The 24,537-nt window shown below is 42.9% G+C and overlaps 1 protein-coding gene and 1 long non-coding RNA gene across 4 annotated transcripts in view; one reads left to right on the top strand and one right to left on the bottom strand.

Moving 5' to 3' along the window:
- Positions 1–452: 452 nt before the first annotated feature.
- Positions 453–24,537, top strand: part of ANXA13 (annexin A13) — a 51,543-nt gene continuing 27,458 nt past the window's right edge. The window contains exons 1-3 of one of the 3 annotated variants that reach the window (XM_060611254.2): positions 453–571; positions 1,956–2,078; positions 24,326–24,401. In XM_060611254.2, the coding sequence (XP_060467237.1) occupies positions 557–571; positions 1,956–2,078; positions 24,326–24,401 (214 nt within the window). In that variant the 5' untranslated portion in view covers positions 453–556. Of the gene's footprint in view, positions 572–1,955; positions 2,109–24,325; positions 24,402–24,537 lie in introns of those variants that run through there. The other 2 variants (XM_060611255.2, XM_060611256.3) reach the window with 2 other exon arrangements.
- On the bottom strand, positions 2,115–24,390 carry LOC132664481 (uncharacterized). The gene is made up of 3 exons (XR_009603700.2): positions 24,305–24,390; positions 4,610–4,699; positions 2,115–3,528 (listed from the first exon to the last, which is right to left on the bottom strand). It is a non-coding gene; the product is annotated as an uncharacterized LOC132664481 (long non-coding RNA).

Genomic DNA, 24,537 nt, shown 5'->3' with positions numbered 1-24,537 from the left:
TTTCACACTATTAGAAAAAAAACTACCATCTGCACATATTACTTTTTAATTCAAAAACCAGCTAGATTATAAAGATGATGTTAACATAACTCAATTTTGCCCTCAAAAAGATTCTGTGTAATAATAATGGTGATATTAGTAAGACGGTAAGATTTTTCAGTCTTGTTTGGTTAATGCTTTTATTATTACAAGCTATAAAATTTTAAATAAACACCCAAAATAAACAAATTATGACCCTTTCAATAATCCAGAAGTGAGACAGGTTTAGCCCTTTAGTCGAAAAGCAGCTCTCTATTCAACTTAAAAAGCCCATACTTGATGTATTAATAAATATTTTATTTTAAAAAGATGGTCTACAAAGTAGCTTGGGAAGCTTAAGCTCATTTGTAGCTATCACCACTCCCTACCCATCCCCAATAATGTATTCAAATTCAATGCCAAAAGTTACTTATTAAACACAAGAGATATTACGCCCTGGGAAAACTATTATAAACTTGGCCTGAAGGAGACCTGATCTCTTAATGAAATACAGAACAACTATCTTAGAAAAACGAAAATGGGCAATCGTCATGTAAGTATTTATTGCCTTTGGGAATCAAACAAAGTTTTCATTTTAGTTAGCATGTGGAGAAATTTGAACTATGAAATCGTGATTAATAATTTTGCACTATACCATTGTGATTACTCCTCACTGTTGGTTTTCACAACAGCATACCATGCTTTTAAAATGCATTTGGAATATATTTTTTTCTCCATTGGTCAAAAATCTCTCAGGAGAGGCTAAAGAGAAGTATTTAAAACAAGATAGTAAACAGTGCCCCACAGAGAGCAAATGGTTAATACGTGTTTGTGGAATGTATGATTAAAGCTGTTAGTTGTAGCAAAGTTGCACAAAATCTGGTAGGCTCTGCCCATAAGGGTTTTGTGGGGAAGACAGGTTCATGTTACAAATATCCGTAAACCAAGGTAAAAGTACTCCTATGAGGCCAAGGCCATAGAACTTGGACTGAAAAGTGAAAATATTATTTCTAAGCAGTATTAGTTCTAAGCAGCATCAAATATTCAGATATTTGCAGATATCCAAGGAATGGACTTAACATTTAGGTTTTTATTCTGAAATGTCTACGCTCATGTGAATACTGTGTCTATAAACTATTAATGACTAAAAATTGACTAAAATACTACCATTTGAAACCAACGACACACAAGGCAGGTCTGAGTTAAATTGTGATTTTTTTTTTTTACATTGAAAAGTGTATATCTAAAACTGTTGCAATAAAAATTTTAATAAGGTTTTACTGCACCAACTGTAGCTTCCCCTGGCAAGAAATGACTTATTGTATGTAAACTAGAAGCAAAGACAAAAAAATTCAAAAATGTTCTGTAAACTATCGCTTTGTTTATGAAGGTTTTTTTCCCTTTGCTATAAACTAAATTTGCACTCAATGGTTGCAAGCCTACAAATATCTTCTTTGGGGAGGTGTTATATTTAAAATCTTCTGTAGATAACATTTTCTTGCTAGTCAAGATTATGAGCCTTACATTCAGTATATCTTTCAGAGAAACTGAAGCCTACTTTTTTTTAAGTTTATTTATTTATTTTGAGAGAGGCAAAGACAGCGTGAGTGGGAGGGAGGCAGAGAGAGGGAGACAGAATCCCAAGCAGGCTCTGTACTGTCAGCAAGGAGCCCAATGCAGGGCTCGAACTCATGAAACCGTGAGATCGTGACCTAAGCTGAAACTGAGAGTCGGGCGCTTAACCAACTGAGCTACCCAGCTGCCCCTGAAGCCTACTTTTAAGATATTGCTGATAGCCACAGAGGGCCTCAGGAATAAGTGGTCCCTGCCATAGCAGTTCAGGAGGACATTTTCATCTTTTGAATGTCAACCCCATGGGGCCTCTGGCTTGTGTGAGTGCTCTAGCATTTTTATGTATCTCTTTTTTGAATCTTCAGAGCCAGTCTTACTCCCTCTCAGAAGGTAGTCAACATTTGCCCAAAGGGGACATCCAACCCTCGGCAGCCGTGAAGCCTCTCAGCCACGCACCAGGGAATGGAGAGCCAGAGGCCCAACAGCCTGTAAGCACTGATTTTCCCTCCAAATCATAGGTATGACTGGGCTCTCTCGTGGGCCCAGTATTATTCACCAATGACTTGTCACAGTGGATCCTCCACAATCCTCTGGCCTGAAAATGTCATCATCAGGCATTACTTCCAAGCAAAGAAATCTTTCCCCACACAAACAAATGTCTGTTTCAATGTTTGTAGCTAATGTAAAAATGTAATCTAGGAGCTCAGTTTCCATTCCCATCGGTGTCCCCTTAATAGTGCCTTACAATGGAGAGCATGGTGCTATAGTATGGCCAGTAGGACATTTTAGAAAATACTAATGGAATTTAACATTGCACAAGGAATGAATATGTTCTAAGACTGTGTTTCAAAATAAGTAAATGCAAAACCTTTTTGGACAGAAAACCGTCCTGGTAATGACTTGAATTACTCGTATTAGAAAGTTACTTGAACATGTACAAGCTTCAAACTATAATGCTGGTAGTTTTGAAGCAGTTACATAACCAAAACAAATATGTAAAATTAAATACTAGTAAAATACAAGTTGCTAATGTGCAAATAAATGCATGTTATTGATTTAGCATAACAGACCATGTTATTTTGCCGGGATTAAATGACTGCACTCAATGTTAAAACGGTCCTGATGGCTATAATGTGGTTTCTTCTGTGTTGCAGCATGTCTAAAATATGATGTGATTTCTTAGTTTTACTGTTATGTTTCTCTATCCAAAACTGAGAAACTTTTGTTTGTAAGACTCCCTATAAAACAATCGGGGCTTCTCTTGGCTAAAATGTGTGATTTTTGTATTAAACCTCCCTCTGTTCTCTGTTCTTTTATCATTCGCTTGCAACAATTAAAATATGGCTATTCGGCATATACACATTCATAAATAGAAACACAAATGCAGGCGTTGAAATCATGTGCTAGCCTCGGTCATCCTAATGACTCAATATGCTTTATATTTAGTTTTTAAGTTATTACCAGCAGTAAATACATATTTTAAAAGCCTACTAGGAAAGTTACAAAGTCCCAAGGATATGTCCACAGACCAGGATGCACAGACAGATGCTTGACAAACAATACTCCAAAGCCAGTAGGATATTGGCCAGGAAATTACATTTTCCAAGGTGCTGTGATACAGAGGGCTTCCTAGCCAATTCTGAGAATTGAAAATTTACTTTTTTGTTTTGCGCTTTCCCCCAATCCCTTTGCCATCATTAATGATTCTTTTCAACTGAAGACATCGTGTTTGTGATTAACCTATTTGGAGCAGTAATAATCGCGATTACTATCATTTGCTAATCAAGCAATATTCAGAGTTTGCTTAGCCTAGAGGACATGAACTTGTGCTCAGTGAGCTTTGTGCATAGACAGAAAAATAAGATCCACAGGAAAATCTGCTCAGATTTAGCTAGATGACTCTTCTCTTGTGTGGGTTGTTTTCAGAAGAATCGCTATCTGGAGGAAAATAGAAAATTGAAATCAATAGTGAAATCCCTTCACCATTGGAGTGTGGCTGTGGCGTATGGGCAGAGCAATAGGGAGGGAGCCATGGACAAACTCAAGAGGACAAATGATTTCTGGAAAATTATTTTCAAGGCACTAGGCACGACTTGCCTTGCTACTCCAAGTGTGGTCTCTGGACTAGGAGTAGCATCTACATGGCCTGGGTGCTTGTTAGAAATGCAGAACCCAAAGCTCCTGAAGACCTACCGAATCAGATCTGCGTTTTAGCAAGATTGTCAAGTGATTCTTATGCACAGTACAGTCTGAGAAGCACTAAACTGGGGAATGAGTGCTCACAGTTGGCCGCACATTGGAATCACCGGGGGAGTTTTAAAAAACACCGAAGCCTGAGTTCTACCCCCAGAGAGTCTGAATTACTTGGTCTGGTGGTTGGTCTGGGCACTGGGATTTGCAAATGCTCCCCAGGTGGTTCCAAACGTGCAGCTGTGTTTGAGAAACGCGGAACTGGAGCATAACACTATTCTTACAAGAACAGAGCAGCATACCGCCAATGAAAGCAGGTGTCATTATAAATGTCCATAAGTGAAAACCGACTGGTAAATGTTAGAACATCTGCTCAGCGATCTGCCACGGTGTTTGTGAGCATGCCACATTTTATGACTTGCTTGTGCCAATATTTAGCCAATGTAAATATTGTCTAAAATGGAAAACAGTTTGGGACTTGGAGCAGATGAACAGGCAAGCTCCGAGGCAGGTGGATTAGGAACACCCAGGAGCCACACACGAGGTGGGAATAGGTCCAGATGCCTGGGAAAAGAAGGTAGGCTCTGGAGGGATGTAAAAATGTGACTGGGAGTTTGGGATAAAGTAAGTATGGCTTTAACCGAGAGTGTGCATTGAAGTGTGATTCTCAAACCCTAAAGAAACCACGAAAGAAACTAAGACCACATAGTCCTACCTCTCCTATCAGGAGATCATTTATCCCCCCAAATTAGTCCTGAACACCACCGTGGGTATAGAAGGAAACAAAAAGGGCCTCTGATGTCAAAACAGGGCATGCACTAAAGCATACCTTCTTCCTTTAAAAACAAGCCTCCCACTCAAAGTTGGCTGCATTTGAGACACAATCACACACAATGTTGGCTTTAGGGGTTTCTTGTCTCTGGAAGATAAAAAGCAGTCATTTGAAAGTCATTTAAATTTTTTTTAACATTTATTTATTTTTGAGACAGAGAGAGACAGAGCATGAATGGGGGAGGGGCAGAGAGAGAGGGAGACACAGAATCTGGAACAGGCTCCAGGCTCTGAGCTGTCAGTACAGAGCCTGACACGGGGCTTGAACTCATGAACTGTAAGATCATGACCTGAGCCGAAGTCGGCCGCTTAACCGACTGAGCCACCCAGGCGCCCACATTTTAAAGTCATTTAAAGGTGGGGGTAAAGTTTGCCAAGGACAAATATACCAATGGAAGGAAGAACTTGCAAACTGAAAAACTGACACAAGAGCTTTAACGCTGTAGGAGCCTGGGCGGGGCGGTTGGCCACTTGGTGTAGGGGATGGAATCTAGCAGATGCTTGCCCTGCTGTACAGCAGCCAGAACTCAAATTCCCAGTGATGGTGGGCATAACTGGAGGCTTCAAGGGGGCCTTCTGGAAGGATGATGAGGATAACTGACATTTCTCAAGTGCTTGCTAGACTGTGAGCTCCTCTGGGAGCCCGGGCTGTGTGCATGAACTCTGAGCCCTTGACTCTACCAAGTCCCCCATGTACACGTGTCCTTTTGGTCCTTTGGTCCACACAACTCTGTGAGGGAGACAGGATTATTATCCCCTTTGCAATCTGGGGAAAGTGAAGCATGGAGAGATGAGGTAATTTGACCAAGGAGAGGTGAAGCATGGATTTGGATTTAGGTAGAAATTCTTCACATTATACCAACTAGATGCTAACCTACTGGGATTTCTAAATCTTTGAAGTGGACCATTATCTCCTCTTTACCCCCCATCCTGAGCTTCCTCCTCTTCCCCTAGATCTGATGCTCCCCTTTAGTGTTTCCATGCTACTCTGTGTACAATGTCATCACTCCCCTCCCACAGGATTTTAGAACTAGCTGTTCACACATCCTCCCCAGACTGGACTGATGGCTCATTGGGGCTAGGACAGTGTCTTGTTCATCTCTGTATCCCCATTACTGACACAAACCCTGGCACATAGCAAATGCTCAATAAACGTGTGATCAACTCATCAGTTCATTATGTTTTATGGGAAAGGCTTACTCAAACCAATGTTTTACTCATTTGGAGTCCAAATCCCTATGACCAGTTACACCCCCCGCCCCGACCAATGTGTGAGTAAGGTTCTCCTGTATCTGTACTTTTTAAAAACTCCACAACTAATTTCTAATGTACCCAAAGTTGAGAACCATGGGTCTTATGTCATGTGTTCCTCTAGTGCAGGGATGTGCCCAAATGTGGCCCCCACTGGAATAACCTAGGATCTGTTAGGAATGCAAATTATCAGGCCCCACTCCAGATCTATGGAATCAGAACCTCTGGGGTGAAGGCCCAGCAACTGCACCTGAACAAGCCTTCCGGGTGATTCTGATGTACACTCAAGTTTGAAAATCAGTGTTGAGGGGCACCTGGGTGGCTCAATCAGTTAAGCATCTGACTGTTTGTTTGTTTTTTTTTAATTTTTTTTTTCAACGTTTTTTTATTTATTTTTGGGACAGAGAGAGACAGAGCATGAACGGGGGAGGGGCAGAGAGAGGGAGACACAGAATCGGAAACAGGCTCCAGGCTCCGAGCCATCAGCCCAGATGCCTGACGCGGGGCTCGAACTCACGGACCGCGAGATCGTGACCTGGCTTAAGTCGGACGCTTAACCGACTGCGCCACCCAGGCGCCCCAAGCATCTGACTCTTGATTTTGGCTCAGGTCATATCTCACAGCTCATGAGATCGAGCCCCACATTGGGCTCTGTGCTGATAGTGTGGGGCCTGCTTGGGAATCTCTCCCCCCGCCCCTCTGTCTCTCTCTCTCTCTGCCCCTCCCCTGCTCCTCGCTCCTTCTCAAAATAAATACATAAACTTTGGGGAAAAAAAGAAAGAAAATCAACTTTGAAGCAAAAGTCTCTCACAGGCGTAGGCTGGAGCTGTGCCCCAGCTTTGACTGAACCATTCCCATCACTCAGCCTGCAGAGATGCCCGGATGATGGCTTTTAAAGCCTACTTAGTCCCACACCCTCCTCCAGGGCCTTTGACACCAAAAGCAGTCCAGGGAACTGCCCCATTCTGCCCCTTCCACTGACCCCAGGCTGCAGTCTCTCCCACAACTCATCCTAGCGCTGCATGGAGAAAAGTAAGCTCGAGTCCCTCTGCCAACAGAGGAAGGAAACCACTCTTCATCCTCGTTATCAGTTCAACACATTTTTTTTAAAGAAACTCCCATGAGCCAGGTGCTGTTTGAGGCACCACTGATAAAAAGAGGAATAAAAGAGCACAGTCCATGCCCTCTGAATGGCTCACAGTCTAGCAAGGGAGGCAAACAAGTAAACAATTACAACGATGTGCAACAAATGCACTAATAGAAACACGTCCAAAACTTAGGGGAGAGAGTGATTCTGTGTGGGAGGAAGGAGTGGGAGAGGCTTCCTAAGGTGCAGAAGGGCAATCTTTATGGTGCCAGAGTACGTGCAGAGAGGTACAAGAAGCCTCTTGCCCTGCAGAGCACTGAATCCGTCAAACATCACCTGCCTGTGCAGCTGCTAGCCCCTCCCCCTGGCCGGGAGCTTCTGCAGTGCCCGCACTGCCACCGCTCATCAGGGCTCCATCACTGGGGCTTGACACATAACAGGCGCACCACGCATATTTTTGATAGATCACTGATCAGGGAGCAGCGACTCGGATGCACAGGGGCGTCCTAAAGGCCCTTGTTTGCTATGCAAAGTGTATTGGTATCCTAGGGCTAATATGCAAAGGACCACAAACTGGGTGGCTGAAAGCAATGGAAATGTATTCTTTCAACGTTCTGGTGTCTAGGGATTTAAAATCAAGGTGTTAGCAGGGCCACCGTTTCCTCTGAAGACTGTAGGAAAGAATTCTTTCTTGCCTCTTTCAGCCTCTGGTGGCCCCAGGCATTGCAGTCCTTGGCTCAGGGCAGGAGAGTCCCAATCTCATGTTCCCATGTTCCCATGGCCCTCCCCTCTACTTCTCTTCTTCTAAGGACCCCAGTCACTGGATTTAGGACCCATTCTAAATCCAGGATGATCTCACCCATGATTCTTAACTAATTACATCAGCAAAAACTCTATTTCCAAGTAAGGTCACGTTCTGAGGTTCTAAGTAGACACGCATTTGGGGAGCATACTATTCAACCTACTACACCAAGGAAATTGGGTTTTTTTGCTTTAGGCCAGTAGTGTTTTCTAAACGACATACATCAGATTCCTTTGGAAGGTTTGTTTAAACAGAGAGCTGGGCCCTATCTGCAGAGTGTCTGATTCAGTAGAGCAAGGCCCCAAATTTTACATTTATCACAAGTTACCTGATGATGCTAATGCTGCTGGTCCAGGGGCTACACTTTGAGAACTAGTATCTTAGGCAATAGAGGAGCCATAACTAATCTCAGACAAGGGAATGACAAGGTCAGAGATGCACTTTGGATGGACCATGCTAGAAGCTGGTAGAGAAAGTTTTGGAGAGATTCCTGACCAAAGGCAAATAAAACACTTAGGAGGCAGTGGCCCTGGAGAAAGATGATGAGCCTGTGTTCCCAACTTAAACAGTGGCAGTGGGATCAGAGAGAAGAGGACTGATGGGAAGGTCAAATAGATGTAACTGGCTAAGTGGACAGGTAGGTGAGGGACAAGGAGGACTACAGAGTGATTCGGGTACCTGGCTTATGTACCCAGATGAATGGGGTGCATCCTGGGGATAGAACAAACTGGAAGTTTGCTCAATGCGAGGATGAATTTGGCTTTGGGATCTGCTGAGTTTGAGATATCCATGGGACACCTGGGTTTAACACCTAGCAGGTAGCTGGATCTGAAACTCAAAAGAGAAGGCTGCACTTGAGGTAATTTGAGGAGCACAAATTCATAGTTGTTTTGTTTTCAAGTCAGTATGTGAGTACAAGTAGTAGACTACAAGACTAAGAGTGGCTTAAGTAACAAAGACATTTAATTATTAGCCTTCACACGAAGTCTGAAAGGAGGGGATTCCAGTGTTGGTTGAGTGGTTCAGTCACATCATTAAGGACCCATGCCATGTCTACCTTTCCATTCTGCCACCCTTGATGTGTTCGCAGCAGCTCCCCTCATGGGTACAAGATAGTGGTCTGTGTTTAAGTTCATGATCACACGTGATAGGATCACAAGTAAGAGGGAAGGGGACAGAGAAAAAAGTACGTTTCTTCTTACCACTCCCCTAGCACTGAGAATAATCTTTTTGGAAAGCCCCCAAGCAGGCATCACATCCCATCTCATTAGTCAGAGTTGGTCAAAAGCCTGTCCCTAGACCAATCACGGGCCGAGGGGAAGAGGACAGCCATGAATCGTGATTCATCCCTGGGGCTGGAGATATCATCTTGTCAACTAGCACGTTCTTCCTCAATCTCACTCTCTCACTCTCTCTCCTTCTTTCAACATGTTGGGCTCATTCTCTCCCACTGAAAATGAACCTCTTCTTTTTCCCCAGTGGTGTGGGAGGCAAAAGTTGTTGGTGAGAGGGAGGCATGGCCACAGATAGTTTGGGCACCACAGAGAAGGCCATGGCCTCACATAGCTCCACGTTAACAACATCAAGGAAAAGAGGGTTTTTCCCCCCCTAAGTTTCTATAACAGGTCAGGGAAAAATTCTGATTGACTTGGGTCATGTACCTAATCCTTGAACTGTCACCGTGGCAGAGGTTGGCTTTACCAATCCTTGGGGCTTGGGGATATTGCTTTATCATATTGCTTTCTTATAACTATGATTTTTATTAATATTACTACTGCTGTGTCTGCTGCCGTATTGGATGGACTGAAATAGAAAGGGAATGATGACTCAAAGATAAGATAGAAAGGCAGTCAAATAATTCACCCTTCCTGTAATGGGGGTTTGGATGGTTGTGGTGGAAATGAAAAGGAAGATTAAAATGTTTAAAAGAATTTTAAAGAAGTAATTAATAGGATTGGATCCAATGAATATTTAAACTCTTACCAGGGGAAAGAATAACATTCATTGTTTTGATTCTGCTGGAGACAGAAATTTGCTCAAAGCAAATTTAGCTATTTTACCTTGTTTCCTTTTTAGCAAATCAAAACTTGTCCACATACTGTTGGCTATGCCTTTTACACAGCACCATTCAATGCTGTAATGACCCAGCTCAGCCCCCAGTATTTTCTCTTTCCAATTCTGTCTACCCACTTATCATTGACTCTTGAGGACCCCAGAGTACACTTGCTTCTTTTTTTCCTGCAAGCAATGAATCCCAAGTTTATACTCTCATTGAATTGGCAGAAAAACGGCCTTTGGCAATAGAAGAAGGAAATGGACAGTTCTCTTCTAATGAGAAAAGTGCTTCATTTTTCATAACTCTTGAAGGCATGGTTCCTTTCATGGTTGAGGAATGACCATCATCTCCCCACAATCACCTTATCCTCCAAGTTCACTTTCATTGATGCAATACAGCAGTAATTGGATATCTGGAGGTTTAACACTCTTTAGAGGTCTCTGACTCCCAAAACAATCTGTGGACAACCTCAAAGCAGTCACTTTCCCCCAGGATGCAATCTTGTTTCCATACAGGGCATGTAATTCCACCTCTAGTAGAAACTCTAAGCTGTCCAGCCCACCACATACTAAAGGGCCCCTAAGAATGAGTCAGCTGAGGCTGCCTGATGAGGCCCCTGCCAGCTGAGGCTGTGAAGCCTACAACTGTGATGCAGACAAAGAACAGAGGATGATGACAGGATGATGACCAACTTTAAGTCAGATTCTTCCTCCTAGTTACCTAGTTACCTTTCAGATTTGTCATCTAGTTTCTTTGAAATAAAATTAAAGGAAGAAAGACATCATGGTCCACTTCTAATCCTCCCTTTTATGTAAGCACAGCAATTCGCTCTTTGTCACTGGGGACCTTGCCTTTGTCAGTACCTATGTGCCATTTGCACCAGAAGCCCAGCCTTCTCAAGACCTTTTAAAGAAACATGTTTATAGCATTGTTGCAGTCATTAGGCCAGGGTGGTAGACACTCATCATGTTAGATCTTGGCACTACTGATATTGGAACCAGAAAATTCTTCTGTGAGGGGATGTTCTGTGCCTTATATGATGGTTTAGAGGAATCACTGATCTCTAGGATTAGAGATCAGTAGCACTCCCTTACTTATGACTACAAAAAATGTCTCTAGATACTGCCAAATGTCCCCAGAGAGACAGAATTGCTTCTGAGACACAGACCTTAGGGAAAGCAAGGCAATAGGGCAGGAGATGACCCCATAATGTCTTTATCTGACTGAACTTCTACCTGCAACCATGTATTCCTGCCCCTCTGGCCTAGATATTCCCTCACACTGATTGCCTTTCTTATCACAGGGTAGAGCCAACCCATCTTCAAGATTGACCCTTGTCCTCCTGATAGTGACAACAGCAGGCGAGGGGCAGCGGTTTCCCCCTAAAAGACTGTTAATCCATAAGTAACTCTGATGGCCAGAGTGAGAAAGGCTTCTCTACAGAAATATCCAGCATTGAGGCCGTTGAGCTGAGCAAAGTTTTCCTGCCCAGATGAGCAGTGCTCAATGGAAAGTCACTGACTGAAACAATCATGAGTCCATTTGTTCACCTCTCCTCTGAGTGTAGTCCCTGAAAGGACTGCCCCATATAATCTCCCTATATCAGAGCTCAGTGCATGGTGGGCCAGTCACATTGTTTGTACTTCTGAATATATTGTCAGTACCTTCAGAAATGATGGTGCCCACCACCTTAGGGCGCTAGATGTTGGAGAGTCTTAAGGTCAGATCTCCTTAAGGTCAGGTCCCCACCTTCTAGTCACCTTTTGATAGGTGACCAACTCAAGGTATCACACCAACTCAATGCATAATGCCAACTCAACTCACACTAACTCAATGTATAACACAGAAAGCATAGCCTGAGAAAGTTTGTCTTTCTGGAAAATGATCTAACAATATCAATCTTCATTAAAAGTGTTCTCAAAATGCCAACATATAGATAATCCCACGTTTAGAAGACAGGTCATTTATTTTAACCTGAAAAGTTTCACTCATTTTTCAAGAATACACAGTCAGCATACATATGTAAATCATATCAAGATCTGATTCAAGTGGATGTTTTTTTCTATTTTCAGACTTATTTGCCAAATGATGCAAATATTCCTATCCATTTAGAATGATGGCCAAACACATATTTCATACATGTCACTGTTTTTAAAAATTTTTTAAATGTTTATTTATTTTGAGAGAAAGACAGACAGCATGAACAGAGGACGGATAGAGAGACACACAAAATCCAAAGCAGGCTCCAAGCGCTGAGCTGTCAACACAGCCCTGATGTGGGGCTTGAACCCACAAACTATGAGATTATGACCTGAGTAGAAGTCAGACGCTTAACCGACTGAGCCACCAAGGTGCCCCTCATATGTGTCACTTTAAAATTGCATCTCTGAAAGGATAGATCAATAGTGTAACAGTTCTATGTGTTCTTATCACCTTTTAAGGTTAGCCTGAACTCTCAGGCTTCCTACACACTGACTGGCTATCCTGTCGACCTCCTCGATTAACAGATCTCTGAAAGGGTCCAAGTGGGCAGACGGCCTAAGAATGGAGGAATCAGCTTTGCTTTGACCATGGAGAATGCTAATAGAACAATAAGCACATGGTGAAATACCAAATACTCTTATACAATTGAAACTGTGTTTAAATAGACCCCACAGAGTACAATGCAATATATATATTTTTTCTAATTAGTGGTCTCCTTTTTGCTCTATAAGCATTTAAGTAGATTTTTATTTAAAACAACAACAAAAAAGCAAGATTTAAAAAAAAAAGTCAAATGTATTGTTCCAAGGAAACCATGCCTAAGAAACAATCAACTTAATGAAACAATATGCCACTATCACCCAAGATTCATGTTTAAAGATGTGAATGGCCCCTCTGTTGTGTTTCAAATTGCCCATCAATGTCTACTAAACATGCCCGTGGAAATGTTGCCAGAATCTTTCTGTTTCTGAATTCATGAATAGTACAATACTTTGCATTCATGCTAATTAGTTTCAAAGTACAAATGAGTAACCAGTGAGAGGTAAAAGAACATTGTCCTGAGAGGGAGGGCTCCAGATTTTTCCATAAGCAAGTAAGTGACCCTGTGCAGATGACTCAACAATTAGGCCTCAGTTTACCTGTAAAATGAGGGGACTGGATACATTCAATGTTTCCCAAACTTCAGATTTAAATATGACTTTCATGAATGTTGCCAAACACATATGCTGTCTATGCTGCTAATAGCTCTATTATCTCTTTTATTTAAATTCACTCATTTTGTGGCATAAAAAATTAATCTTAAAAAGAAACTTTATGTTAGAATCATAAATGGAAAATCTATTATCAGTTGATATAAATGTGGATAACTAAATGAAGGCAAAAAGACTATATTAAATTCTAACTAAATACTACTGCCAGCTGAAGGCTCAGATTCTGTCATCTGTTTTCTGATTAAAAAAATCTATTTGCATAAAGAAGAGAAGGGGTTGGGAAAATAATTATCTCAGCCTTTGTGTGCCACACAACCTCTGTTACAACTATTCAACTCTGCCACTGAAGTGTGAAAGCAGCCTTTGACTAAATGTATATGAGTAGGTTGGCTATGTTCCAGTAAAACTTTATTTATAAAAACAGATGATGGGCCAGAATTTGACCATAGCCCATAGTTTGCCAATCTCTGGGTTGAAAGAGTGTGAAAGACATACTATCACGAGGCAAAGAATGACTCAATATGATGAACGGAGAGAGAATTTTAAAAAGAATTCCTTTTTCAGTTGAAAGTCCAACAGGCTTTAATACATTCAGTGTTCCATGTCACCCATTTTGAAAACCCTGGGTTGAATTTCTACCCTCAGAATCTATGATAAACCTCTTCCCTTTATCTTTTGCTCCTTTAACAAAGGCTAGGATTTCTTATTTGTGTAAAGCCTCAGCACATTTTTAAGTTGTCTTTCTGATTCATTGGGATGTCAATGGGAAAGTTTCTAATTTCTGTCAGACCAGTGGGTCTTAACCCTGGTTTCACGTTGGAATTATCTAGTAAGTTTTGCAAATACTTACATCAGAGATTCTGATTTAATAGGATCAGGTTGGGACTCAGTCATTTGTCTATTTTAAAAAATCTCAGGGCGCCTGGGTAGCTCAGTCTGTTGAATGTCTGACTCTTGATTTCAGCTCAGGTTATGATCCTAGGGTCATGGAATTGAACCCCACATCAGGTTCCACACTGAACATGGAACCTGCTTAAGATTCTCTCTCTCTCTCTCTCTCTCTCTCTCTCTCTCTCTCTCTGTCCCCTCCCCTGCTTTCTCTCTCTCTCTCTCAAATAATTAAAAAAAAAAAAACTATCTCAAATGATCCTGATGTGTATCCAGGGTTGAAAAGCTATCCATCTGTGTTCAGGGCATCTTCCTCAGAGTCCACTATTTCCTCCATAGGTCTTAAGTCTAAGAGCATCAAATTCTATTTAGCTCAAACTATTCCAGACCTAAAAGCCTTAGGCATTCACTTCCATTTGTGTTTCTTGTTAAGCCTCCAGGTGAGGTCCAGTTGAGCTCTCCCAGGTGTCCTGGTTAAGTTTACTGTTCCTTTTATCATTCTCTCTGCTTCATTACCCTAGGAGGCTTGACATCATTATCAGTTCAAGATGTCTAACTGGATAACTCCACTCTCCCCCTCTTCTGTCCCCACTCTTGCCACTGACCCCTGACATTGATACAAACTAGAGTGAGGCCAGGATGCAAAGGAAAAGAGGTGTGGCATATTCTGTAACATACAAAGGAAGAAGATTCTTCCGCCTCTAGAAGGCAAGAGAAATACCCTATAGCTGCAGAGAATTCAAATGAGCTTCCATCAATATGTAAACATTTATCAAGTGCCTATAATGTGTCAGGCATTATGATAGGTGCTGGATATGACAAGGAATATGACATGGTTCTTGGTTCCAAGAGGTTTACAATCTAGGGAGGGAGATAAATTAGTGAATAAATATAATAATGTATCTTAAGAAGATCTGATAGAAGTCTCTAGAATGGAGTATAAGCACAAAAAAGAAACTGGTGTGCCAGAAAATGTTTCACAACCAGCTCTTGGGGCAGGGGAGGACAAAAACCCAATTTGTGCCATGAGCCAATTTCCATACTATGAATATGAAATCACAGCTGATTTCAAGTTACCAACATGACCTCACTGAACACAGAGTTGGGAAGAGATGCACACAATTGTCTCTTGAAAGCTTGCAAAGTCAGCTCCAGCTTGGGTGACCAACCATCCTGATTAGCCTGGAACCATCACAGTCTCAGCACTGAAAATCTCACATCCTAGGAAACCCTGAGTCTTGGGCAATCAGTTGGCCACCTTAGGCCCAACTGGCAGAAAGTCCTCAATCTTTCCCAAGAGGGTCATAAGTGGTTTCAGAGAGGAGATATAGCTTCAGCAAATTCCCTTAAGTAGATACATTCTCCACTGTTGCCAGTGGACTCAACAGTGGGCAACCAGGTGTTTAAGAAATGGAGGAGCATGAGGCCCGTCAACCCCCAAACCCCTTGGCCCTCTGAGGACTCGGGAAGTTACAGTGAGGAGTCTGCTTGCAGTACCCCTCCTCTTCTTCCCCCACTGAACATTCATGGACCCTTCCTAATAAGGTAAATCTGCAGTCAGTGTGCCTAGATTCCTGCAGGTAGGGAGAAATGAAATTTTACCTATGAAAACATGTGACAGTTTATCAGGCTGGAAAGCAGTCACCCCTAAGAATAAACATGCTGGAAACCTTGGTCATCCTGCTGGCCTCATGCTTTTCTGTCTTCAGACTGCCTCTGCTAAATTTCAACCCCTTGGCACACCACAGTCCCTTAGCTATGATCTCTCTACTACTCAAAGGGCAAGATGTTTTAGTAAACAGGGAACAGGAAGGTTTGAGGTAAGATGGGGAAGGAGGAAGAAAAGGAGGAGGTGTCCTGACAGCCTGCTAGAGAAGGGCAGAAAAGCCAATTTCTCCCCTGCCAGCTCTGGATCATCATAATGAAATATCCCTGCCCAGAACCCTCACAATATATTTTCATATGGCTTTGTTGAGATATAATTGACATACAACATCACATAAATATAAGGTAAACAGTGTGTTGATGTGAGACACTTATATATTGCAAAATGATTACCACTATAACCTTAGCTAATGCCTGCATTATGCATAACTACCATTTCTTTTTGTGGTAAGAACATTTAAGATCTACTCTCTTAGTAATTTTCAAGTATATAGTACAGTATTATTACCATAATCACCATGCTGTACATTAGGCTCCCAGAATGTATTCATTTTATAACTGGAAATTTGTACACTTTGATCAACATCTCCCCTCTCCCCCACCCCCATTCTAGTCTCTGTTTCTGTAAGTTGGCTTGATATTCATTTTGTGTGTAAGTGTAAGTGTGTGTGTGTGTGTGTGTGTGTGTGTGTGTGTGTGCGCACCACGTCTTCTTTATCCATTCATCTGTTGATGGACACTTAGGTTATTTCCCTGTATTGGCTATTGTGAATAATGCTATAATGAATCACATTGTCTTATTTCATCTTCCCAAGATTTTGCTACATAGGTATTAGTCTTAGTTCACAAATGAAAAGCAGAACACATGATTCCATTTGACTCAAAAAGATACTGAGAGCAGAATTTGACAACAGTGCCTTTCCTACACATATGCTCTGCTCACAGGGAGAGGCTATCCATTTTGCCTTGCAAATAGTGGTAGCTGGCCTTCATTTTCCACTTCACTTCCTATTGTCTCATCAAGAACATTTCTTGATCTCACAGCTATGCAAGGGGTCCTTGGCTTCCCTGATCAGTGGACAAATCACAGGTCTTAGCTGGCGTATCTATAAAATACTAGCATTCTGAGGGTTGGACTGAGATTTTCTACCATTAAATTTAAAAATAATAACTTTGAAAGAGACAAAAAAAATTAGTTAATGAGAAGCCAATGGTGGAATTTCTAGATCCAGATTGTGTAGGTTTGAATTCCATCAGTTAGTAACTGTGTGATTCAGATAACTTATTAACCTTTCTGTTTCTTGGTTTTCTCAACTGCAAAATAGGAGGTAATAATGCTTACCTCATAGGGTTTTTGTGAGGATTAAGTTGTTTGGGCCAGTGCCTGGCACATAGTAAGTGCTTTGTATTTTGCTGTCATTCTCATTTTTAAGTGTTAATCCCTTAAATTTCTCTTCAACGCTTGGCCCAGCTTACTACTTATCTGTTAAGTACAAAATGGTTTCTGATTTAGGACAAAATTATGTAATCAGTTATTTTAAAGGTGCCACACAAAGCAACATGTCAGGGGCTCATTCAACACTCCATAGGAATCAGGTCAAGATGGAAGGAAGTAATAAAAATAACACTGAACACTCACCATGTGCCCAGCTTCCCGCCAAGTATGTTTGATGCATATCCTTGTAACAACCCCCAAGACCTTGTTATCTTTCAGATGGAAAAGAGACGCTTAGAAAGGGTAAGGAGAGAAAAATAGCATCATGCCAGGTTCAAGGGTAGACATCTTTGGGGGGATGGATACCAATGCGACCATGAAGAAGTCTCTTTCCCGAACTGGACCTCAGTTTCCCTAACTCTCTAACGACTAAAATCTATGCAGGTTTAGCCCAAATCACCAGCACTGGCTCAAGGTACCATTAACTAGCAGGGGCAACGGTCACTGCTTATGTTGGGCAAAATTCAGGCATGTCTGAGGCTCTCCCCGGCACAACCCTTGCCTGCCTCCACCTTGCTCCTGTTTAAAATGCCCAGGCCACCACCTGGTTCTAATCCTGGCTCTCATTTTTAACATCCTCAGCCTCCTCCTGATTTCATGTTGGCTCCAAAAGCAACACCATTGAGATCAGTGTAACAATGAGCCCTCTGCTCTCCAGCGCTTCCTGAGAGTCCTCCTGTCTCAGAGCCTGGAAACCAAGCAACCACTTTCAAATATTTACCGAGCAAATTGCAGCAAGCCAGGGCTTCTGGGGAACTGCACTGGAAAGAGCAAACAAAATGCCACTCCCGTTACATTTTGATAATACTTCAGGGCTTACAAATGACCCCTACATCCTTATGTCACTGAGCACCTCCTACGTGCCACCAACCAAGTGCTCACTGTAACCTGGCACTACATCCCCAACACGACTGCATCCAAACCTCACGCTGCCCATGCACAGGTGCACCTCGACTTTAAACCTGAGACAACAAAGGCTCAGAGAGATGGGTCAGCTTGCCTGGGGCAGGGGTCGTACAACCGGTAAGGAGCAAAGCATAACTGAACGCTGTAGGTCCCACTCCCAAGTCCACATTACATCGTTGTGTATTGTTTAGATCAATCATGTCCGTTCTGCAGTAGTTCAGTGGCAGGTCACCCCTCCTTATTTGTGTATGTATGTATGTATGTACGTATATATGTGTGTATGTACATACGTATGTATTATGCTTGCCTAACTCATATTTCATGAACGAGCACAAATGTCAACTTCTCCCTAAAAATTCCCCTTCTTCCTTTCAGCGATTTGCACCCAACATGCATGCCCCATTATAAACGGAATTGTCATTGATCTGCTTGCATGTTTACTTCCCTGGGGACAAGACCTGCACTTCATTGATCAAGTCCCCCTCACCAGGGCAGTGCTGGCCCCACAGCAGACCCTCACTACTTGTCTGTTGAAGGAAGGGGAGGGAGGAAAAAAAGAGGCGGAAAGAAGAAGGAAGCGGGCAGAGAAGAGGAACCATTCAGAGGAGATTCTAATTTGCCTGTGGCATATTGCTTTTTAATTAATTCCCATGTCTCTCGTGAGAAGTATATTCTTATTTCCCAGTCTTGATGCTCTTCAAATACATCAGGTCACCAGGACTGATGAGTGGGAGTGGCCTTAAATAGGAGTGCGCTTAAGGCTGGGTCCTGGAACATCCTGGTTACCACATAATACATAGCAACAGTCTGCCAATCATATCCCTCAGCTAAATTTTCACAAACTCCATCCCCAGAGTTTGCTGCAAGCTGGAGGAAGATTTTCTTAAAATGTTCCCTTTGATCCCAAGAGTTAAGCTTTCCTTGACCTGGACCAGGAGAGAAGCCTTTGGTCGGCTGTCTGTGTCACCACTCTGGCCCTTGTGGCTGGTGGGGCAGGGTAGGGGATGTGGTATCTGAATTGGTACAACAGCCAACCTCCCTCCTAGGCACTCGATGTGCTGAAGTTGGCCTGTCTCTGAGTCATTTCACAGAGTGGGTGTTTTCGGCATTCGTTCTGCCTCCAGGCTCATAGCATCTCAGTTCATTTTGTATAACTCCTCCTTCCAGAAAAATGGATCATTCGTTTCCTTGTTTAAGATGCAGGAACATGGAGACACAGAGAAGTGACAGGTAGACATGCTGGAAGGAAGGAAGGAAGCAAAAACAAGACGGAAAGTTCCCAGCTCATTTTTGCACCAGGCAGTGCCTCTTGTAGAGTTCATGGTATTCGCTCCCATTGTGAGCCTGACTGGTACGTTGGCAAGTGACCCACCCGGGCTGTATCTCAGTGAGATCCTCACACCCCATGAGGTGCCAATTATCACACTAATCAAATGAGGCAGTTAACAAAATGTGGTGTTGGGTGTCATCCCAGGTCCCTGACTCCGTGCAGCCTGAATTGTGAACCACTTCACTGCCTGGTGTGAAATATGTGTCTGGAGCTTTAGATCCAAACTGCAGGTGATCAATGAAAAACCAGTCCTTAGAGTGCCATTTACAAGGTAGAAACCCTGTGAGCAGGAGACGGTTTCAAATATTCTAGAAGGTTCTTTGCTGATCTGCCTTCCATTATTAATCCTTTACATTTTTTTAAGAACATGCTCTCTGCTACGCTTCATTTAGATGTTTGGTATGAATGACTTCATTTAAATTCTCGTAAGAGACCTATGAGTGGACACTATTGTTGGCCACATTTTGCCATGACAAAACCACAGCACAGAGGGGCTCCCAAACTTGCCGAAGGTCACATGAGTAATAGCAATTATTTCTGGGATTCAAATACAGTTTGGAGCACTAGAGATAGATCTACATCTTACAATCTCAAGTTTGGAAGACATCTCTCAGATATAGATAGATAGATAGATAGATAGATAGATAGATAGACGTAAATCTTTCAAACTTGTCAAGTGGAAATATGCAGAATTGAAAACCTAACCTCACTGTAAGGCAAAAAACCAAGAGATGGCCCAAAGAAGCAGAGGGAAAAATTAGCAGTTCTGTGGCTCCTTATCTATCTGGCCTTTGAAATGTTATCTCGCATAAGCCTCAAATCTTACAAGGCAGACATTGCCCCCATTTCACAGGTGAGGAAATGATCACTTAGAGGTTATTGGCCCAAGTTCACATGGCTGCTAAGGGATAGAACCACATTCAAACTTGGATTCATGTGGGCTCAAAGCCCAGACTTCTATAATCATTTTTTTTTTAATTTTTTTTAACGTTTATTTATTTTTGAGACAGGGAGAGACAGAGCATGAACGGGGGAGGGGCAGAGAGAGAGGGAGACACAGAATCGGAAGCAGGCTCCAGGCTCTGAGCCATCAGCCCAGAGCCCGACGCGGGGCTCGAACTCACGGACCGCGAGATCTTGACCTGAGCCGAAGTCGGACGCTTAACCGACTGAGCCACCCAGGCGCCCCTTCTATAATCATTTTTATTAACATCTGACATCTTGTCTTTTTAATGTGTCCCTTGAGTGTCAGTGTAAATGCTGTTAAACAACAAATCAAAAGAAAACAAAAAAGGAATGTTGTTCTGCCTCTATTTCGCCTAAAGTTGAAAGCAAGTGGAACATTGTGTATTTGCTCAAATCATCACAGTCCTATCTGTCCTCATACTGGAGTCCCCTGTACCCCCATTTTGTGCCTGACTCATATTCCTGCAGACCTGCTTTATGTGGAAGTTCTGCTCCATGGCCTCAGGTTTCAAAAATGAAATCTGATGGGCAAATGGGCCTGAGGTCCCAAAGTCAGCTGCCTGGATCACTAACAATGAACAATGAAGGGTGGAATGTCCGCTCCGTATACATTCCAGAGAAGATGGTTACCCAGCTCATTAGAACAAGCCAAGGACACCCCTTGCATCAACACTGGGTGGCACTGATGAATAATATGCCCTTTGTGGAGGCAGTCCCAGCCACGCAGAGGGGGAAATTCCTAACAGCCTATTTTCTCGCCTCCCTCCCTGCCTTTAAATAAGTCCCATCATGTGATCTCTTTATTCTGACATCAAATAGCCTGCTGTTATGAGGAACAAGACTCTTTGGATTAGGAAAGATAACCAACATGGCTAAGAGTGGTCCTTAGAAGGAACCTACGAACTCCTAACTTCCACCTGCCTTGATGGCAGATTGAAGTGTGTCAGATGCAGACTTGTACACTAATTTTTTAAAGATGACATAAACGTATTGCCTTATAGTTCTATAGGTTGGAAGTCCAACAGGGTCTCACTAGCTCAATGCTGCATGTTCAGTTAAGCAAAAAAGAAAAAGTTGTCTCCACGTCATCTTTGCTCCTAACGTGTAGTTCAACATTCTCCCACTGCCCTCCCCACCCCCACCCCCCCAATATCACTGTTATTTGGGGACTAAATGACACTTCATCTTTTGGCCTTGGATAAACTAGATATGTTCAGAGGGTCCCCCCCCCCTTTATTTTTGGCTCCTTTAACTCTATTTTTGTATCAAGGACCCACCTCACTAAAACAGTAAGGGGACGAAGGACGGAAGTGTCTCTTCATACTTGACAGAACGAGTCTACCCCTGGCTCCCCCGCAGCCATCACCTGGCCAGGGGATCTTAAGCAAGTCTCCACAGGGCTTCTGCAAGTCCTGGCTGCATCTCTGTGCAACTGAGGAAAAAATGTGTCTCTCTGGGGGAGAAGCAGCCCTGCTGGCTTAGCAAATGTAATCCCAGCTGGACTCCAGCCCCCCTGCCCCTCAGCCAGGGCACAACCTCCCTAGCTATTCACAGAGCCCTGTGCCTCTGTTTCAATTTACGTGAGGTGGGGCAAATATAAGTGTCCCACCAGATTCTTTGCCCTGATGAGGCTCAAATGACATCAGAACGGTTTATGAACAGCTTATTAAGAGGAGATGTGTGCTGCTCTGGTTCAATGGCACCTCACTCCCCGAACCTTCCACAAAATCCTTCTAATGAAAAGCAAAGACACCATTCACTCTTCTGAGATTGCCATTTGCCACTCTCCCACACTCAGAGAACTTGATCAACAGGCAGGACGGGCTCCATAGTGTCAGCCTGTGCAGGTGCACAGACCCAGCACTCAGAAAGGCCTCGCGCTTGCTTTAACGCTCTGATGTCACCATCTTGAAGTTCTAAATCCATTTGGAACAAGGACCCTACATTTTTATTTTGCATCGAGCCCTGAAAATTCTGTCGATGGTCCTGCCAGCAAGCCTTCAGTGGCACCAGATAGCTTTCTCACACCACACAAGAGATTTGGAAAGAAAAAAATGCTGCACATAAAGGCCCCCATCCTACTTAGAGCACGAGGCAGGATGGTGCATGGGACTGAGAGCATGGGCTTTAGGAGGCAAACCATGCTGGGCTTGCCGATATCCCGCAAGTGTTCAGACACCTTCCTTACTTAACCTGCCTGATGTCCTTCTCTGTAAGTTTAGACTCCTAATGGCTACTCTTCCGGGTTAATAATGAAGAAAGGTCTGTAAACGAAGAAATTGTCTGGCATGTGGCAGGTGCTCAAGAGATGTAAGTCCCCTTCCCAGCATGCTTCAGAAAGAGATACTTCAAAATGGGCTGTGCAATGGAGGGATCCCATAAGGCAGAGAGATGACTGGCGGCCCTAGAAGATCCCTTTGGCTCTAGGATTACATGAATCTCTATTAAGAAAGGCCTAGAAGTCAGCCCTCTTCTATTCTGTGGATATTACTCAGAACACTTTTGGTTGCAAGGGCAGAAACCCAACTTACTAACTTCGAGAAAGTCGTAGTTCATTAATGAAAATGGGAAGAGCTAGGAAACAGGCATTGCTGCGTCCGAGGATTTATACAGTGGTATTCAGTCTCTCTTTCTCTCTCCATATTTCCACTCTTTTTGTCTCTGCCTTGCTTCACTCTGAACTCATGTCCCTTCATGCAGAGGATAAAATGGCAACCAGCAGGCCTAGACTCACTCTTTCAGCTGAACAAGCCCAGTCAGAAGACATCTCTTTCTCTCTCTATCTCAATATCAACCAAAGAAAAGACTCTGCTACTGCTTGGATTATACTCTACTCCTGAACCAGTCACAGTTGCCAGAGTGGCAGGGTTTGTGCCCACCCAAGGGCGGGACAAGGAGGCTCAAGCCTCATGACTGACAGCCCCCGTGAAAACACATAAAATGGGGGAAAGGGAAGCCCTCCACCAAAGGAATAGCAATGCCAGACAAATAAGTACAATATGTCTACTGTGCTTTATGTGGTTTATTATGCCTTCCCAATGGGGGCCAAGGAAAACGAAAGGCGGGAGAGGGGAATTGGGTAGGTGGTGTAGACAGTAGCATGATCACTCCTTCATTGAAGGGTGGGAAATAAGTGACACGTGTCATCAAAGATAATCTCTGTGAGGAAAGGGAAAGAATTGCAAAAACACAGGGTAGGTTCAAAGCTAATAGTTGTGTCACTGCAATTAACCTCACATCTTTAAATTTTTAATAGTGATGCATTTATTTTTATGTTGCTTTTGTTTAGGCAACCAATATTGTTTTTCCATTTTAGTGCTAATAGAAAATTTCCTTTTAAAAATAACTTTAAGTAAAACCCAGCTAAGTCAGCTGAAAGAAAAATTGTAAGCAGATAATAATAACATAGACTTAGGTAGCTGTGGACAAATTAGTGCATCTATTATACCAATGACTGAAGTAAAAGGAGAAGCCCTAACTTAGTATACGAACAGAACTTTCTCTCCCTGAGGAACAGTAAAAACCAGTAACTCTGCTATTTCTGGTCAGTAGGTGTCTCTGGCAAACTAAATGTTATGTCTCTCGTTGTGTGGATGGCAAAGCTTTAGCCCAGGTCACCAAATGGATGCATCTGTCATAAAATCTTAGAACCCTCAGTTTCTGCCTGGCAACACTTCCTCCCTAGACACACTTGTGTCTCATGACAAGAGGGTAGAACCAGCATTCCAGGACATTGGCCCACTGTATTATTCTCTGTTTCAGAGGCAGTCACACAAAGGTAGGCTTGATGTCCAAATGTCTCAACCCAGAGATGGCCAGGCTGATTGTCCTTATGAACAGAGAGGCCCATTCTCAGTGGTCATCCAAGGCCAGCTGGCTCCAAGGAGTACCAGTCGTCTCTCTGGGGCCAGAGTTTCCCAAGCTGATTTCCGCATGTACCTATGTATAAAGTGGCAGCTGGTCCCTCATTTGGATGACTTCTTCATCTTCTAAATAGCTGCCAACATCAGCCAGAGATAATTCAAGAATGCCCATATTGTCCAGTCCACTCACCTTTTCAATTATTTTCTCCAGGCCAAAGCGAGAAGTCATCAAGGTTTTGATGTGGATCAGGATGCCAAAATGCTGAACAAAGCCTGCAAAGGAATGGGTATGGAATCTATTTTGTTTTTAAATTTACTTTTGAAGTTGATTATATTTGATCTCGTGTCCAACTTTCCCATGATCTTAGGAAGATGACCTCCCACTGATCTTGTACATTCCGAACTAACCCAAGTTAATTACCT

The sequence above is a fragment of the Panthera onca genome, chromosome F2 (genome assembly GCF_046562875.1).
Source record: "Panthera onca isolate mPanOnc1 chromosome F2, mPanOnc1 haplotype 2, whole genome shotgun sequence".
Taxonomy (NCBI): Eukaryota; Metazoa; Chordata; class Mammalia; order Carnivora; family Felidae; genus Panthera; species Panthera onca.
Note: the sequence above shows the minus strand (reverse complement) of the source record. Positions and strands in the feature narration are given on the sequence as shown.